This window comes from Ictalurus punctatus, chromosome 15, assembly GCF_001660625.3.
Source record: "Ictalurus punctatus breed USDA103 chromosome 15, Coco_2.0, whole genome shotgun sequence".
Classification (NCBI taxonomy): domain Eukaryota; kingdom Metazoa; phylum Chordata; class Actinopteri; order Siluriformes; family Ictaluridae; genus Ictalurus; species Ictalurus punctatus.
Genome location: NC_030430.2, coordinates 16,909,594 through 16,927,978, shown reverse-complemented (window position 1 = coordinate 16,927,978; position 18,385 = coordinate 16,909,594). Strand labels below are relative to the sequence as shown.

Here is an 18,385-nt window from a genome sequence, read left to right as displayed (position 1 = left end):
CCTCTGCTAGTTGAATCACAAATTTTGAAAAAATCTGCAGCAAAATCAAGCATTTAGCCGCAACAATCCCAAAATAACACAAAATCCTGTATGGACTGCAAGAGACTGACACAGAACAGATGATCACAATAAGGTAGCAAACCAATGAAATGTATGTATGCAGGCCTACAAATCTGTGAGAAACATGGTGGATTACAGTGAGTACACTCACAAATGTAAGTGAGCTCCTTCTTTATTATATATAAAGTGTGCTCCAATCTGAATGTAAGATAACGTAGCCAATATTTCTATAATATAATATTTTTTAATATATAGTATTTATATAATGTAATATTTGTATTTGTTGTGCATAACAAATGTAACAATTCCTACGTTCAGATTGGAGTACACCTTATACCGTCAGTTCACTGGATTACAAATATACGTCAGGTCGAATCTGATACTGGTTCAGGCCATTTTTGACTGTAACATCTCTAAAATCATTTCAGTCATACTCTACTTAATATTACAGCTACTATCTCAATGATATCAACAATTTGAACTGCTAGTGTGAGATCAGGAGAGCATGTCTCTGAACTGGGACTGATACACTCCTGATCTCTCAGTGTGTTGCTGTCTGTAAAGCATATGGAGTAATTATTGGGGATAAGTCATTTGACTGTACACACAGTGGGGTTCAGTTTGCTAATGCATGACTCAGTACCCTCCCACTCCCTCAGCCCCTGAGTACAGGGACAGCTTTCCCAATTAAAGTGCCAAAAGAGTAGCAGAATTCCCGCTAGACTCACTAGTCTGATAGACATGTCCTCATTCAAACCTCTGGCTCACCTTTTGAAGTATTTAAACTTTTAATAAAGTTGCTAATGAGCTGTGGGTAGTCATGAATCACTGATGTGTGTAACTGCTCTTCTATGCTCTCTGCCTTAATAATTTTTTTTTAATTTTCCGCTTTAATCATGTCGCAAAGTTATATGATTACAAATGCAACCTGAGTCCATGTGTTACATAAACATCTCAGCAGCATAAACACATCACAAAAACCAGAGCATGCACAGCCCACACAGCTGCTGATATTGTGAATAAATCATATTCTGTTCATGCTCATCTGTCTCTAATAAGAGAAGTTGCTTTTGAAACCAGTAGATGGAGTTGTGGTGCAACACTCGAATAAAGTCAAGTGCAGTCAACACTCAAGTGCAGCTGCAAACATTTCACTACAGACTTCGTAACACGTCAAAGACGTCATGATGGTCATAAATGAAAAGAATGGTGGTTGGATTTTATGGATTTTAGTTCAGTCTAAATTGCATGTTGTTGTTGGTCAAAGCAAAATGACAAATTTGAAGATATGAAGACGTTTGATCAGCTGTATTTTAAGAAATGGTTTACCAAAGATTTATAGACGACTGAAAGTGTGATTTAAGCCATGTAAATCCCTGAAATCTGTCGTGAGAATTTAATTACCGTCTCAGGATTATCATACAACATAAAATGGTGCTCCACACTCAAGCTGAATTAAATAAATAATTCAATAATATTCGACAAGTAGTGCTGGCTTGTTTTATAGCCAAATTTCATTCATTTATTCATTCCTCTTTTGTAACCGCTTTATCCGCTTTATCCTTTCCATGGTTGCAGTAACAGTACGCTGGACACAGAGCGATTCCTTGGATTGAAGTCTGCAGGAAATCCATTTTTGTATTCTGTACGAGTGGTCTGAAAACGCCAATAAGACTTCTGTATAGAGATACAAGCGCACTTGTCTGTCATGTCAACAAAAGTTATCCAGCTGCTCAATATTTCAGAACTCCTGCTGCTAAGTGGTCTCTTTTCATATCAAACCTCTTTTTTTTCTCAAGCATTTTGCTTTGAACAGACAGCCCCCTGTTCCTAGGCAGGCCGGAGAGTGGGCTGTTCTGGGAATCCTGTCATCTTAGTTATGTTTCTGTCCTGGATTAGGCTGTGTATTAAGTGGATTCATCTACCACCATCTGACAACAGCTCTGGTATTCCTGTTCCCATGTTAAGTGGGATTTAAATGGAATGTGCTTTGGTCTACGTACAGGCTAATGATAGTTGAATGTTATGTTTCGTTCCCAATGATGTTTTATTTACTCTGGTCTTTAAGTGCATAGCATGCTGACAAACCAAAAATGCAACAGCAAAATCAAAAAGAAATCAACATTACCTCAAAACAGACAGTGCAGGTCCTTATTAAATATCACATTCATGTTCCTGATTGGATATGGCATATGAGGAGGAAAGGAGGAAAAAATCGCACATTTTCAGTCTATCTATTTTATCTAGTTAGCCTAACGAAAACAATTTATTTCAAAGTTACTTTGTTATAGTATTATAGAAGTTGTGTTATTATAATAAGGAGTCATTCTTTGTTCTGAAAAACCCAGCTTCCTTTAAGTGTGTTTTAAAGATCACATCTTACTAGCATACAAAATTGATAGCGTGTTTAAAATAATACCAATGTACAATTAAGCACGAATAAAAGTATCAATAGGTCAGCTGTCACGATCTCGCCGGCAGATGGCGCTGTGGCGACAACGTACACGATCTTCTTCAGAGCGCGCAACCGCACGTGCTTGAAGTGCGCATGGACGCTAAACCCTGTACAGAAACCCATTGCACACTGCTCTGTCAGCAGTACATAATGATATATGACAAGTGTTGATTCTCCTATGACAGTGCCATGTTTCATAGAGGTCAATAATACAACTCTAAGCTTTGCATTAGGATATTTATAATGTGTTCTCTATTCAAGTCTGATCATGTCATTTGCTACAGAAATAGTGAATGTCCTTCAGGGGCCAAGGAGCAAAAACATAAAGGCTGCTCTTGCATGTACACGCATTTTGCAAATACAGACAGAAAACCCAGAGACACTTGAAGAAAGAATATATATTAAAGATATATATATATATATATATATATATCTTAATATCTTAATCAACCCTGTTCCTGGAGATCCACCTTCCTGAAGACTTTAGCTTCAGCCATAAACGTGCCCACCTGACCATCTAAACATTGCCTTAAGAAGTTCATGATTAATTAAAACCGGTGTGTTTTGGTAGGAAATGAAATGTGCAGGAACGTGGATCTCAAGGAAGATTGGTGGTTGGTGACCACTGGTATAGTTTAACCTTTAGACCTTAGAATTTATGACAAACATCACAACCTGTTACAAGCTGCAGTGCTCAAGAGACAGAGAGGTTCTCAACACCCATGTCTTCAGTACAGACTTCAAAAAACATGTTCTGTGTAATGTTTGCTTTTGTCTTACTGATTCTTTGCAGAGGCAGCTAAGGTCAATAGCTAAACTCATCTAAGAGCCTGATAGCTCAGCTATGAAAACATGACTGTGTGTTTAATCCATTTATGCACTGAGGAAGCAGGTCCCTGATGGCTTTTAAAGAAAACCGGGGCATTACCGAACACAGCAATTGTAATTAAATTCACTTGTCTCTATTACAATAACACCAGATTGAGTAAGATTGTGCTAGGGAATGAAGAATGCAGTTTATACCATGGTTGTAAAGAAAGGGTGCTTGAGAAAGACAAAGTGCTACACTACAATTATACAGTTATATATTGCGATTACATTGTGCATCACAATATATTAAAATACATAGCTTGCATTATATGAAGAAATGCGTTTTTTTTGTTCTTTACAATGTACGGTGGCCCACAAGAACAAAACACAATAAGAAACCAAAAACAGAATAGCAAATTCAGAAACACAACATTAAAAATGAAAACACATCAACTGAGTTTGTACAAGAATAAGCAATGAACATGTAGTATTCAGCAAGGACCTACTCTTTGGAGTTAATGCTCTTATGTTTCCAAATTTGCTGTTGTGGTTTTGGTTTGCTGTCCTCGTGTTTGTGAAATTGTGTTTTTGATTTTGTTGTAGTGTTTCTGAATTTGCTGTTGTGTTTTTGGTTTTGTTGTTGTGTTTTAGAATTTGCTGTTGTGTTTTTGTTTTTTTGTGTTTTTGGTTTTGTTGTTGTATTTCCAAATTTGCTGTTGTGTTTTTGTTTTTTTGTGTTTTTGGTTTTGTTGTTGTATTTCCAAATTTGCTGTTGTGTTTTTGTTTTTTGTGTTTTTGGTTTTGTTGTTGTGTTTTTGGTTTTGTTGTTGTGTTTCCAAATTTGCTGTTGTGTTTTTGTTTTTTGTGTTTTTGGTTTTGTTGTGTTTTTGGTTTTATTGTTGTGTTTCCAAATTTCAGATTTCAGTGAGCCAATGTCCAAGCCAATATTGCAGTGATGATTACAGCACAATATACTGTGCAGCCCTATCACAATGCTGATTTTAAAGCAACTTCATATGTTAGCCTACATTGGAAGATACTGGATCCCAGACACTACAATGGTGTATACAATATCTGTTCACTGTCAAACATTGCACAAGCAGGGCTTTAAAAAAATGAAATCAAACCTACAGCTGTTGTGGTGTGTTTTTATTTGCCATTCACTGGGTGCTGTTTGAGTGAACTATGCATATAGTTTGTATTACCATTCTATCCTATCATGTTTTATAGGTCTTTGATTGGATGTGCAATAGTATATCTATAACGTGTACAGCTCAAGAGCACAGAAAGACAGATGTTTAAAATACACACTTCAAATCACAATATATTAACACAGTGAAGCTGTAACTGCCCTTAAAATATCACTTAGGGAAACTAAAGGCATATTTCAAAGTTTAAAAAATTTCTGGGGAGTACACTATATGGCCAATAGTATAATGGATGCCTGACCATGACCCCTATACTATATGTGGGCTTTCCTCAAAAACAAAGTTGGAGGCACATGATTGTCTAGAATGTCTTGTGCGATCCATCATTATGATTTCCCTTCAGTGGAACTAGGGCCAAGCCTAAATCTATTCCAGCATGATAATATCCCTGTGGACAAAGTGAGGTCCATGAAGACAGGGTTTGCTAAGGCTGGTTTGAAAATATTCAGGTATCTTGCACAGTGCCCTAACCTCAAATCTGTTGAACACCTTTGGGATGAATTGGAATGCTGACTGCATTGCCAGGCCTTCTTGACCGACATCAGTGCCTGACCTCACTAATGCTCTTGTAGCTGAATGGGCACAACGCTCCAAAATAGGATGTTCACCAAGCACTGTATGGTCAGATATCCACATACTTTTGGCCATAAAGTGTAATCTGCTTACTGTATATGCTAGAGAGATTAAAACTTTGCACAATACTGTATGTAAGTACAGCATATTGGATATGAAAGTATTACATTCAGGATTAATTTTCAAAATGCCATCAAAAATCTGTGGTGCTCAGGGTCAGAATATTAAGGAGGCCTTGGGACATCACAGCGATATACAGACTGGGTGTCGTGAGACAGAAAAAAATAAACAAGCAGTCCAACTTCCTGGAAACACCGGATCTCAGATTTGACATATTTTCCTGTTCAATCTACAGCCACCACACAGTTCATGCACATGAACACAAGACACAAGTTGCCATCATACCTGTACTATTTTGCATAATGACTGCAACACAAACCTCACAGCACAACATAGCACAAACCTTTGACCTTGAAAAGAAAATATGACTAAAAATAAAAGATACATTAGAAATTCATTTGACATGCCATTCATTGCCTTACAATAAGCCATACTGTACTAAATTTGTAATTGTTGGGTAGTGTTACCACCTCACAGCTCCATGGTCCCTGGTTTGATATTTAACTTGGATTACTGTCTATGTGGTGTTTCACATGTTTTTCCCCTGTCACTGACTGTGTTTACATGGACAGCAGTAATCTAATTATTGACCTTATTCTGAATAAGACAAAATTGTGATTAAGGTGTTTACATTAGTTGCTTTTAGAATACCCCTTTCATGTTCCCATTTTACGTTATAGAACGTAGATCGATTAACAGCACATGTCATTACGTCACCAGGCCACGCTGTCCGACGTTCCTTCCAGAATTTCACGTCAACATACAGTTCGGCTTCGTTATGGTACTGTATACAATTTTGGGTGTATTTATTTACAATTTCTATGAACGCTTCAAGTGCGGTTAATTATTTGTCATGCTGTATGTGCAAATAGACGACTGCTTGAAGCAGTGGGCTGCGACCCAAACCATGTACTTACCTACTATATAGTAGCTGAGATACATGTATTTCGCCTACTATATACATGTATTTTGCCTACTATATACATGTATTTCCTCTACTATATAGCAGGTAAGTACGCGGTTTGGGACGCAGCTGTGCTGTCTTGTTTGCTGTCAAACGGGTGAGCACTTCAGTGTGTGTACGTGTCCTGTCGCAAAATGCGGTGAAAACACACACGACGTTAATAGTGTGATTAAGGTGTGTACATGTCTGTAATACACGCCAATAATGTGACTAAAACAGGAGTACTCCACATGTCTTAATTCGAATTGTGTCTACTTTGTGTATGAGTTTTATCAGATTAAAGTAATTAAAAATTGCTGTTTACATGGCAGTTTCTTAATCAGAGTATTGTCTTAATCAGGTTAATATTGGAATATTGTTGTCCATGTACATGTACTGAATGTTGATTCTCTGGTTTCCTCCTACCTCCTAATGTGCCACAAACTGCCCCTAGGTGTGAATGAGTGTGCCAATGTGCATGTGCATGGTCCTCTGGATCCACAGCAACATTTGTCTGTGCATATGTGTGGGGGGAGATTTAATAAAGGCTGTAGAGTTCATTAGATGCCTTGTGAGAGTAAGTGATAGGGAATCTGTGGTACACTGATATAAAAACATCTTGGTTTATTACTCTAAAGCTGAACATATGCAGTGTGTTTACAGTAGTCATCACTGTGACAATTCACACATTATCCTGGTGGTTCAATGTCTCTCTGTCTGGCTGTACCAGATATGTCAATATTTGATGTTTGATGTGACATTTAAATGATTTTAAATGGCAACATGCTTCTTTGAAAGTGTACTGATGATAAAAATTGAAGGGTTTCGTAGTAAATTGGTATAATATGTTGGTTCTACAGCTTCAAACATAATTAAACATAATCAGAGTAGGGATGCATCAATACAAATGTTTTTCACACTGCGATGTGACTCCAGAGTATAATTAGGAACCATGTGCAAGACGTTGAATACAAACAATGTCCAAAATCCAAATACCACAAACAATGGGCAGATCTAGGTCATGCACAATTGAGGTCAAATGAAACACAATCCAAAAGGCAGATCCAAAATCATGATCACAAAGAGAGGTAAGAATAGATACACACAAGATCAGAGGTAAACAAAAACAAGGGCATAATCAAAATGATAAAAACCAGAAAAGCAAAGCCGGGCAATACACGAAGCTGAATCAGAGAAACAAAGGCTCAGAACGTACTTGAGTGATAAATAAACAAATCGCTTCCACATTATCATGAGTGTCCATGTGCTTAACGAATATGGAATTACATTTGTGCCAAAAGTATTGAATGTAACTTGTAAAGAAATGAACAAAAATATACAATGAGAAAGAAAGCAAACACTTTGAATCTGAAAACAGTGAACTCAGTGGCAAAAATTTAATATAATCTTCAAATAAACAGCGGTCTATGTTCTAACGAAGCTTCGAAACTGTTAACAAATAATGCTGTTTATTTGAAGACTATGTTAAATTTTTGCCACTGAGTTCACTGTTTTCAGTTTCAGAGTGTTTTTCTTCTTTCTCATTGAATATTTTTGTTCATTTCTTGAAAATCTATGTTCAATACTTTTGCCACAAATTTAATTCCATAAATGAAAAGGAGTTCAAACTTGAAAAGAGGGTCCCCTCTTGTGGCGTGGTGGTGAATTGTCCATGACAGATGTGATGTACTGCTAGCAAAATGATGACTGTCAAGAACAATATACTGTGTAATCACTGTAATTTCCACTCATCTAGCTTTATTTGAGAACATTTCTTCTCACCACTCAGCATTTGCCTGAGTTGGTGGTAGCAGTGAATTCCCAGTGCTAGCTATTTCATCTGGTTACTTTTACAAAGATGCTGTAGTCCCTCCCATTGATATTTCAGATTTTATACTCATAATTCATTGCAAAATATGTTCAGGTCACTGTCATTTTGTGTTATCTCTTGACATGACAATGTACAGTAGGCTTACTTATTGTATGTAAGTACTGGAGCAATTAGTACTAGTATGAGTAAATGAGCATGGTATCAGGACCAACACATAATAGCAGTATCATTACTGTTGCATCTCTAAATCAGAGTAGTGTTCAATGTTTCAAGTCCATGTTTTCCCAAAAGTCAGGCATCACTGCATAAAAAAATCTACCACTTGTATGCTCCACATCTCTGCAATCAGTAGAGACTACACATTAAATGGTCATTAGTGCCTAGTGGCATATGGCATGAGCAATGATGTATAGCCTTCAGAGAACCCTTAACCTGGTTTATCTGGGCCAGTGGAGCAAGTGCTTTGTGCCCACATAATGGAGGCATCGAGGAAGGGAGTGCCCTACTTGGCTTCCGCAGTGACATTAATTAAATACATTAAGCATAGTGCTTCACTGCCACACAGGGAAATAGAACAAAGAGGGATCTGTGTTCTGAGGATGAAGAGATTGCAACTGTCAAGCATACTCTATACAGAAAATGTATATAAGTGAATAGTTTTATTCACTTTAATGGGAATGTAGATGAAAATATCATGTATTAATTCATTCATCTACAGTAAGTACTTCAAGGTAGCAGGAGATACAGAATGTGTGTATTCAGGGTGTGAAGATACCCTCGATGAATCCATAACAGGGCCCCATACACGTAGACACTCAAACATTTATTCTCCCCCATGGTTAATTTACAGTGGATAATTTAGTTAATTTAGTGTAGCTAATTCACCTACCAGCATGTTTTTAGGAAGTAGGAGGAAACCAGACAATCCAGAGGAAATCAACACATGTCTGGTTAACATGCAGAGGAACTCCACACAGACAGTAACCTGAGCTCAGGCAGCAACACTACCCACTGAATTACAGTGCTGCCCAGAGTTGCAGGAAAATATCAATAATTTATTATTATTTATATATTATATAAAAGAAAGCCTTCTTTTTAATTACATTTAGCTCCAGAGTACTTTCACTCTTATATGGTGAAGTGATTTGGGAAAAAGTGAAAAGAAAAAGAAAAAAAAACTGGAGTGACTGAAATCTGGAGAAAAGCCTGCCACTATCAAGATACTTTATCCTACAAGTGTCATTCAAATAATTGTGATTTCTCTGGGAGAATCTGCAGCAGCTGAAAAATATTATTTTAAACAACATTTAATTTTTCTGCCTGTAACATGACACCTCTACCCTTGTGAAAACATAAATATATTTTTCAGTGGATAAATATTTTATTACCTTTCTTACCTTGACGAGGCATTCCACAAAATCATGCTAGGTAAATAAAAAGCCAGTTAAAAAAAAAAAAATCCATAAAACTGGTCAGACTGCCTAATGCCTAAATGTTTTATTCCTCTTATACCACAGCAATTTGTCATCGATTCAAATCACATCCATGTGATAAGTTAGTTTCTGTTTGTCATGACATCTGAGTGCAGACGGATACAATTGCAGTTAAAGCTTTATTTAGAGAGGAAGGCAGACAAATCAAAAAAAAAAAAAATTAAAGGTAAGGTCAAGGTCATAAACTGGCATGGGGCAGGCGATCAGCAAGCAGATTACACTACAACACGAAAACCGAAAAAGTAAACAAAGTCGAGAAACCTGAATAACGAAACACAGAACAAAGGTTTGGTATGAACAGGCAGATAGACACTGAACGGCACTTCGCACAGGACAAAGACATACGCAGGTTTAAATATGCAAACTAATCAACGAGATACTGAAAGCAGGTGTGACACACGAGGGCGGATTTTCTTCCTGTGGTGAACACTATTCAGTTTTTGCTTGTGGGTAGTTTAAGTAATGTTATCTCTTTTTCCTCATGAACACAGCGTAGATAAACAAGACCACGTGAAGTGCTGATAATGTCAGAGACATATCATGTGCTACACATATCATGTGTTACACAAAATAATGAATCAGTTACTGCACTAAAAAATGGCACATTTTTCTGGTACTCAAACTGTTTTTTCTATTCTACGCAAACTATATTCTCTAGAAAGTTGTCGAGAAATACTGATAATACATTTAAGATCAAAGTATGACTCATATTAAGATAAGAAAACAAGATAATTGCTACACATCTCAGGGTCCACACGTGTTATCTGGAGAGAATCTTACAGACAGGGAAAGACACACAACGTGAGACTCACACGAAACCTAAAAAAATGAAAGGAATAAATAAAAAGAGGAACTCAGACATCTTGCTTCTCTTTGATCGGTTTCATTTCTGTTAATAATGAAAGCTATCACCATCATCTGAAGTAACCAAGATCACATCGAAAGCCAGCTGTAAATTGCAACTGCAATTAAAAGATAACAAAAATATTATACCATGATTCTTGAAGGCATCTCTATGCTACACAGTGGGTATCACGATATATAGGTTTGCCTACAAACTGATGGCAATTCTGTAGTGTTTCATTTAACCCTTTCTCACAGTACACTGTAGTTCCAGTCTGCCCGAGTAATGGAAATCAACTTATCGGACATTTTCAATCAGTATAAACGGATGAATTATTTAATCGCCGAAAGTATGTTATAAGATTAGTCAGGACACTGTTGTGTTTCTGTGTGTAGAGTATCATGGCTGTGTTTTTTTTTAAATAATGAATTTGTTAAAACGTCTTACATTTGCTATAGTTGAATAGTTTATTTCATAATAGTTTTACCTTTACTATTTTAAAGATTAGCTACAAAATTTAACATCAGATGAGTTGCTTCTAGTCAGTTTGTAATGATGTCAATAAATCAATGTCAATAAAAAGATATTGTCCATGATATCTCCGAAAAGTGTACCGAAAAGTTTAAATACGAGGGGTATATATAATAAACATAATCATGGGTTAAACACTGGACAGCTGAAAACAATGAAGGCACGTTCAGAGCACGCTGCAATACTGTAGTGCTGACTCAAGGGGAAATCATGACACCTACTAGGATTTTCTTATTAGCAATGTTGGAACCTCTGCAAAGGGAAAAAGCGGGTAATGTGAAAATCTAAAAATTTTCTGCTATATAGTATCGTCTTTCCTTATTTATGGCACCAATCAGAGATACCCTGCCTATAGCATTAGCAGACCCAATCAGTATGCTACTAACCTCCTTAAGGTAGCTCGGCATGTTGTGAAACCGAATTAAATTACAAGCCATTTGAGATAAATTTATCTGTGTGACTAACCTGCAGTATATCAGTGAGTTGTAACTTTAGCACCCATAACAGGTTCTTTGGGTGTTTCTCAAAACTATAGAAAGCACAATAGCACAAAAATAAACTTCTTGTTAGCTGTAACCATTTGCTAAATGTCTCAAGCAGCTCCCTAGTTCAGTAGTCAGGGCACTGATCAGGGAGTCGGCCATTTTAAGGGCTGTCTCAATCACAAAATCCTTCCAGTGTACTGGAATATTTGCTCCCTAAAAAATCCCACAATGCACCACAAAAACCAGGGAGCATCGATGCTCACTATGTTCCCTTACTGGAAATGATGTCATGTTTTCTGAAGCCTTTCAGCTTGAAAAAAAAAAACAGGGGATTAACTCTCCGGCTACAAATGTAAGGAGCTTGTTATTTTTGTTGTAGCTCTCAAATGATTACTTACATTAGCAATTTTTAACTTTATTTTATCTCACTTTTAAATGCAGGCACATTTCACATTAAATTTTTTTTTAACACATATACTAAAGGTTAATATTTAATCTTTAGGGAATAAATATGATAATTAAAGATAGGTTAAACCTTATGTTCTGTTTGGGGCAGATTAATCAAATTTATAGTCTTACTAAAAGTGAAAAAAAAAAAAAAGTAATAATTTTTCCAGCTTGATAATGTATGTATTGGCTCAATTTCACTCATGAACATAAACAATCTGGTGTATATTAACCATAATCATATTTTTCTTCCATATGTCACATCTGTACGCACTTATCTGTCATCCATAAACATTATTTACATTTCTAATAACTAAAATGAATCATATAAGATACATTGAATATTTAAAAAAAATAAAATACATGGCCTGGGTCAAAGGTGCACGCATCACTAAGTAGCACAATAATATCATGAGGATTAAGTGTATTTTCACTCCAAATATTAGACCATAATATGCAGCGTGACCTGAGGGTTCATAAGGTTAACTGAATGCAGTCACTGAGTATGAAGAAGTGTGAATATGCATACTCATACCTCAATACAGTGGACACATTATGCTGCACTGTACTAACACAAATAACACACACTCACACATAGTGGTAATAGCCTAGACTCGTCAGTAGAACAGCCATATGAATAAATGCAGTATGACAGCCACATAAATAAATGCTCCTAAACATCCAGTATTTATTTCATGCTGTTACACTACACCAGCAGCCTGCATTAGCGTTTGACCCCGTCACTGACTTTTAACACAACATAACACCATGTTGCGCAACATGACGAGCGTCCCTGAGACTCATTGCCACCTGTCACACAAAAGCACAAGAAGAATGTCATGTGCATGTGCCTGTGCTGCTCAGATAACACTGAGTGATGAGTTTGACTTCATTTTTAGAATAGCTGAAATGTAGCTTTGCTTTCAGGAATCCCATAGCGCCATGAATTGTTGCTCTTTAACTGAAAATCAAAACAATCAACAGTCAAATCAACATGTCTCTGGCACAACACTGAGATATGAAGTGTAGTCTAAAAATAAGTGAAGTGGAAATTTCTGTTGTTGAGTTCTATAATCCTGTACGCTGGATCTAAAATGACCTTCAACTTTGAAGTCAAGGTTATTTATTAGAATAAAGTAGTATTGTAGAAATCACAGCATTTTAAAGGGGCGGCTGTGGCTCAGTGGTAGAGCGGGTTGTCCACTAATCGCAAGGTTGGCAGTTCAATCCCCAGACCACATGCCGAAGTGTCTTTGGTTGTAAGACACTGAACCCCAAGTTGCTCCCAATGGCAGGCTAGCACACTGCATGGTGTACAAGTGTGTGTGTGAATGGGTGAATGGGGAACAGTGTACAGAGCTTTGTAGAACCACTAAGGTTAAAAAGGCACTATATGCTGTAAGTGAAGACCATTTACCATTTAAATTCAAATGAGCACTAGATAATACATTGTAATAAAAAATTAAACACTGGTAAAAAAAATTAAAAAAAAGTCAGCTGGTAAAAATTTACATATATGTATCAAAATTGGGCCACAACTAACTCAACCCTGCACAACAAAGATAAGCTTTTTGCAATTTGTATGTAGAGTGTCTAAATCATTTTACCATTACTGGATATTCGAATATATGCCAGTATATAACAATAACAGTACATAACAATTGTTTTTGTTCTTCACCACTGTATTCTGTATTTCCCATTGCCTTAAAAGGAACCCAGACTATGTGGACAGGGTTGCCAGGCCTTAACACCCAATAACGGCCCTCTCCTACTAAAATACGTTGTTAGAAACACATGAAATATTTTCATTACTTTAAAAATCCTTGATATTTAATACATATTTTAACCTATGGAGGCCGCCATTACGTGAGATGCGAAGTGCACTCTTACTCTTTACGTTGATGACGTAAAATGGTTGCACTTGAGCTGTCAAAAGAATTACTACTACACCCCGTAGCAGGAAAAGAATGCCACAGTGTGCTACTTTTGGCTGTAATTTTCTAATTCTTGTGTGCTGTGACACAGGGGATATCTGTAAATATAATCAAACCTGTAAACATCTTGTTAGTGTGTTTTTCTGTATATTCTCATAACGTAAATCTCCTGTAAAATTAGCATAAAACGCCTAGCCAAGTAAAATTAAAGCTGGTCTTGAACCATTTAGAGCACATGCATGGTTGTGGTCTCTTTTGAAAGGTGGACTAAATATTTTTACATAATTGGATTGTTTGGACCTTTGCCAGTGTAACAAGGCTGTTATTGTCAGGATGTTATGGATCAGTGGATTACTATGAGGCTTCATATGAGGTGAGTTGCTTCCATTTCATAAGTGCTTGTTTGTATATCGGTGGTCTGACAGAGACATTGATTGTAGCTGCGGTTGTGATTGTATCTCAAAACTGTTTATATCAATCGAATCACAATAATCTTAACTTTCCAAAGATATGAGTACCTTCGGACATACAGAAGCTGTGTAGATTTGCTCATAACATGGTGACGGTGCGCTGGCCGGCCGTGAAAATTTGAACAGGATAAAGTATATGACAGCGAGATAATATTTGATAATCTTTAAATTACTGATATTAGAATGTTTCATCATAAAATGATAGTTTAATCCATATGTTTACCTTGAACAACAAATGCTACAGTTGATACACAGACATCATTGATTTTGCCCCACTCTCGCCTCCTCACCTCTCTGATCATCTTCATTTTGATGTACATTTTGAGTAACGTTTTCTATATTAGCCTCCTCGCTTATGTTGCACCCGGGTTCCAATGGAGAATCAAGACCGTTGCAACTATTTGACGTCACTACCCAGAATGCATTGCAACGTAAACAGCAATGGCGGCCTACGAGTGCACGGACGTTTAGTATTTTAAAAAAACCCTGATATCTAGAGTGTTTTGTATAGTGGATTTATATAGCAGATGTCACCGTTAATCTAATAAGCCATCTAATAAGCCAACATAGTTGGGGTTCCTTTTAATAGAATCATCTGAAATAAGTCAACTGAATGTGCTGAATTCTTAGAATGACTGACTGGCTACACTAGATTCAATACAACAAATGTCCTTTTCCACAAGGCTGTTACTGAAAAAAGGTCCACACATGGCTGGGCTTTTTAACCACTGGCATTGTGGCAGTAACAGCAGACAAAGACTTGGTGTGAGTCAACCAATCAGCTAGTTCCCAGATTGTCTGGCCCTGGTATAGGTGCTATGCTACAGTGAGAGATAGAAAGCGGGGGTTGAGCATTTCTGGGTCTAGGCCAAATCCTAGGCACACTGTAGCTCCATTAAGAGTTCATGAAATGAGGCACGACCGGCCATATGAAACAGAAAATGGCAAGCATGCTAAATATGTGAATGAATCAAGACACTTCTGCCTTGGAGGTTCCTTAATACAAAATTGTCTTCCCTGTTTTACTTCAGATTCGAAGTGGATGATAGCAACGTGTTTTAAGTCAAGACACTGCACATCATGTACGTTGGAAAGCAAATATATTACAACAGCATGCAATTTTCTTAGATGACATTTTACAGAGATTATCACCCACTGGGACTGGAAATAAAAAACACCCATTTAAAGGTCAAAAGACTGAATTTTTGAAAAAGTAAGGGAGAGAATCTATATGGTGATCTTTTGCCAAAACAATGTCTGACAACATGAGCAAAAATCCCAATGAACGAAGAGTTGCCCTTTCACAGGCAGTAATTTTTTCTGTATTTCAGGGTCAGTCGGTTGGGACAGTGGCTGTTCTCTCATCAGCATTCCAGCCACAGGCACAGGAACAGACAGGACTTGTCCTTGATGAGACAGCATTCAGAATCGGTAGCCTTGCACCTGTTGACTCAAGTGGGATACTCCTCCATAGATGAGCAGACAGAAGAATTTTGCTCAGGGTCTCCTGGAGCCTGCTGATGTGTGAGTGTCTCCTGCTGTCTGTACATGTGTCAATCTCAAATCCCACTTAACGGTGCCTTCTTCTGGTGAGTTAACAAACAACTCAAGAGGGACATAATCTAACCAGATGGACTGGCTGAGAAGGTAAACAGCATGTGATTGTGTTACGCTACCTGACCAGTTAGCAGGTCTGTCTGGTTGTCACTATCTGCTACAAACAGCTGCGCAGACTAATTTAATCCAGACTCAATTATACCTACTGCTGTGATGGGCTTTAAAGACTTTCATCCTTACATGATGGCCAATCATCACGGCCTGCGTTAAAGCATATGCTAGAAGCGTCCATGTTTGCCACTGATGACACATTAAGACTGGTACAAGTGTATTTAATGTCATGTTAAACCAAGCTAAGCATGAATGGTATTTCCTTCAGCATGGGAAAAAAAAATCTCTGGACAATGACTGGGGACAGCCATTATTCTACTCCACAGCATACACAAACTGTGAACAGACACTAAAAACATGTGATTTAGAAAACAAAAATGGTAGTTTATCTTACCCTCCATATGCTCCAAAAGTAAAACTCCTTTTCCTTTGAGCCATCTTGGTAAACAGGCTGAGCTCAGCATTAGAGACACACAGACATCAACAGAGATATGCACTGAGATGGAGGCACTATGCCTGTCTCACCGGACTGAACCGAGAGTGGCCAAGCATGAGTGTGAGTGTGTTTGTGTGTGTGTGTGTGTGTGTGTGTGTGTGTGTGTGTGTGTGTGTGTGTGTGTGTGTGTGTGTCCCTTCTCTTCCACTCCCCTGACTCTCTCTCTCTCTCTCCCTCCCTCCCTGTCTGCCTCTCTCTCTCTCCTGTCGTTCTCTCTACCTCTCTTCGTATGTATATTCCCTTTCCTCTATTTCTCTCTCCACCGACCACTTTTAGCCTCCGGTAACCAATAGCTGAAAAGGCTCTGTAAAGAAGCTCTGCAAACCCGACTTTCTAAATAATGTAAATGAGAGTTTCAGAATATAGGTGATTGCTACCATTAATGACACTAATGCCAAGACAGAAGACAAATAACAGACAGAAAATAGAGAAAACAGAGATGGCTTTAAAGAGAAAAGGCAGAACATCTAAAGTACATTAAATAAAATAGTGATACATTCACAAATCATTTCAAAAACCAGCTGGCCAAACAAAAGGGAGGAACAAACACAGCAAGCGGGAATTGTCTCCTCCTTTAGTCACTGCCTTGCTAAACAAAGTTCTCGATTCACGACACCCGCTGTAGGCCGTTATTTCCCCTTTATGCTTGCACATTTGCAATAAATCAACCAGGAACAGAGGAAAGTGAAAGTAATTTTGTGTATTATTTCGTAATATGTGTTATTTTAGATATAGTAAGATAGAAGTTCTACTGAAGTCAACTGTTTAAAAACACACAAGTGGTGGAAAGTTTATTACACAATCTTTTTCAAAAGTCTCTTTGCACATCCTTGTATGTTAGGGATGTAAAACAATGTATCTATATCTGTCTATTTGTTAAGTGCTCAAAATATTCATATCTGTTTTCAAATTCAGAAACCCAAAGTGGGTGTGGTCTGTACCAAAAGGTTGCTTCTTTCTTTCATTTTTCTTTGATGAGAACCCTACCACTATGCCCTGGAAGCATCGGAAAACACTGAAAAACAAACAGGGCTGCTGAATAAATAAGTCATGTTTAACTCACAAATTAACAATCTGTTGAAAATAACTTCACTCAAATCTTGAACCAGACACCGTCATCTAAAGTGCCTGTTTCAAAAGAACAATGCCCGACCCCCCCCCCCCCCCCCCCCCCATCCACCCACCCCCCTCAATTCGGTTTTGGGGTTTATTACATTCCAGTTTGCTGGACTCACTATCAGAATCTACTTATCAAGCTGGGACACAGTGCTGCTGCAAGTCAAAATGAGGTCCTTTAAGTGGTATTTCATTAGCATGGGTCAATAAATATAAGCATAGGCCTATTTTTTTTTTTTTTTAATTTGCTTTCTACAGAAATATGGAGTTTGAGTAAAGCAGTATTTAGGTCAGGCTGCTAGAGCAAACCACTGACAAAAAAAAAAAAAAAAAAAAAAAAAAACAGCTTTCAACATTCTGGTTACTTTCAAGTCTTTTTGGACAGTTTTTGAGTTGGCGTGAGACTTTGCTGAAACCTGGCAAACCTGTCCATAAGCTTCCACAAGCTGTCTTTTCAAGTTCCACATGAAAGTAAAAACCTTGTGCTTGTGCAACTTTTTTGTTTCACCCTGCAGGATCTCAGTCCCAATGCACCCAGTCTAAAGCTTTTTGGCAAGCTTACTTGAAAAAAGAAAAAAAAAAAAAAAAAAAAAGAATAGTCCGCCTACTATTCATGTCTGTGTTTGTATTCATGTAGGGCACGTTATCTGTTCAACCCGAACACTGTATTCACATTCAGTTACATTCAATACATAACAAAAACCAAAAGGATACAAATATTGTATCCCAAAAGATTCATCTTTCTTAGGGAGATATTCTCCATAAAATCTCTTACATTGTAATAATTTATATTGTTGTTATAAGCTGAGAGAGATAGTGGCCATGTACATATAACTAGCATGGTAGTGTACAGTGCTGCTTAGCCAAAAATAGATAGTTATTTAGTTTAGTTCTGGTCAGT

General features: G+C 37.4%; 1 protein-coding gene across 9 annotated transcripts in view; it reads right to left on the bottom strand.

Annotated features, from left to right (window-relative positions):
* The window catches only part of rap1gapa (RAP1 GTPase activating protein a), a 90,872-nt gene extending 74,411 nt beyond the window's left edge, over window positions 1-16,461 (bottom strand). For 2 of the 9 annotated variants that reach the window (XM_017487492.3, XM_017487493.3), the window contains exon 1: window positions 16,267-16,461. In XM_017487492.3, coding sequence (XP_017342981.1) covers window positions 16,267-16,310 — 44 coding nt within the window. In that variant the 5' untranslated portion in view covers window positions 16,311-16,461. The remainder of the gene's footprint in view (window positions 1-16,266) is intronic. The other 7 variants (XM_017487497.3, XM_017487501.3, XM_017487495.3 and 4 more) reach the window with 5 other exon arrangements.
* Window positions 16,462-18,385: the final 1,924 nt, after the last annotated feature.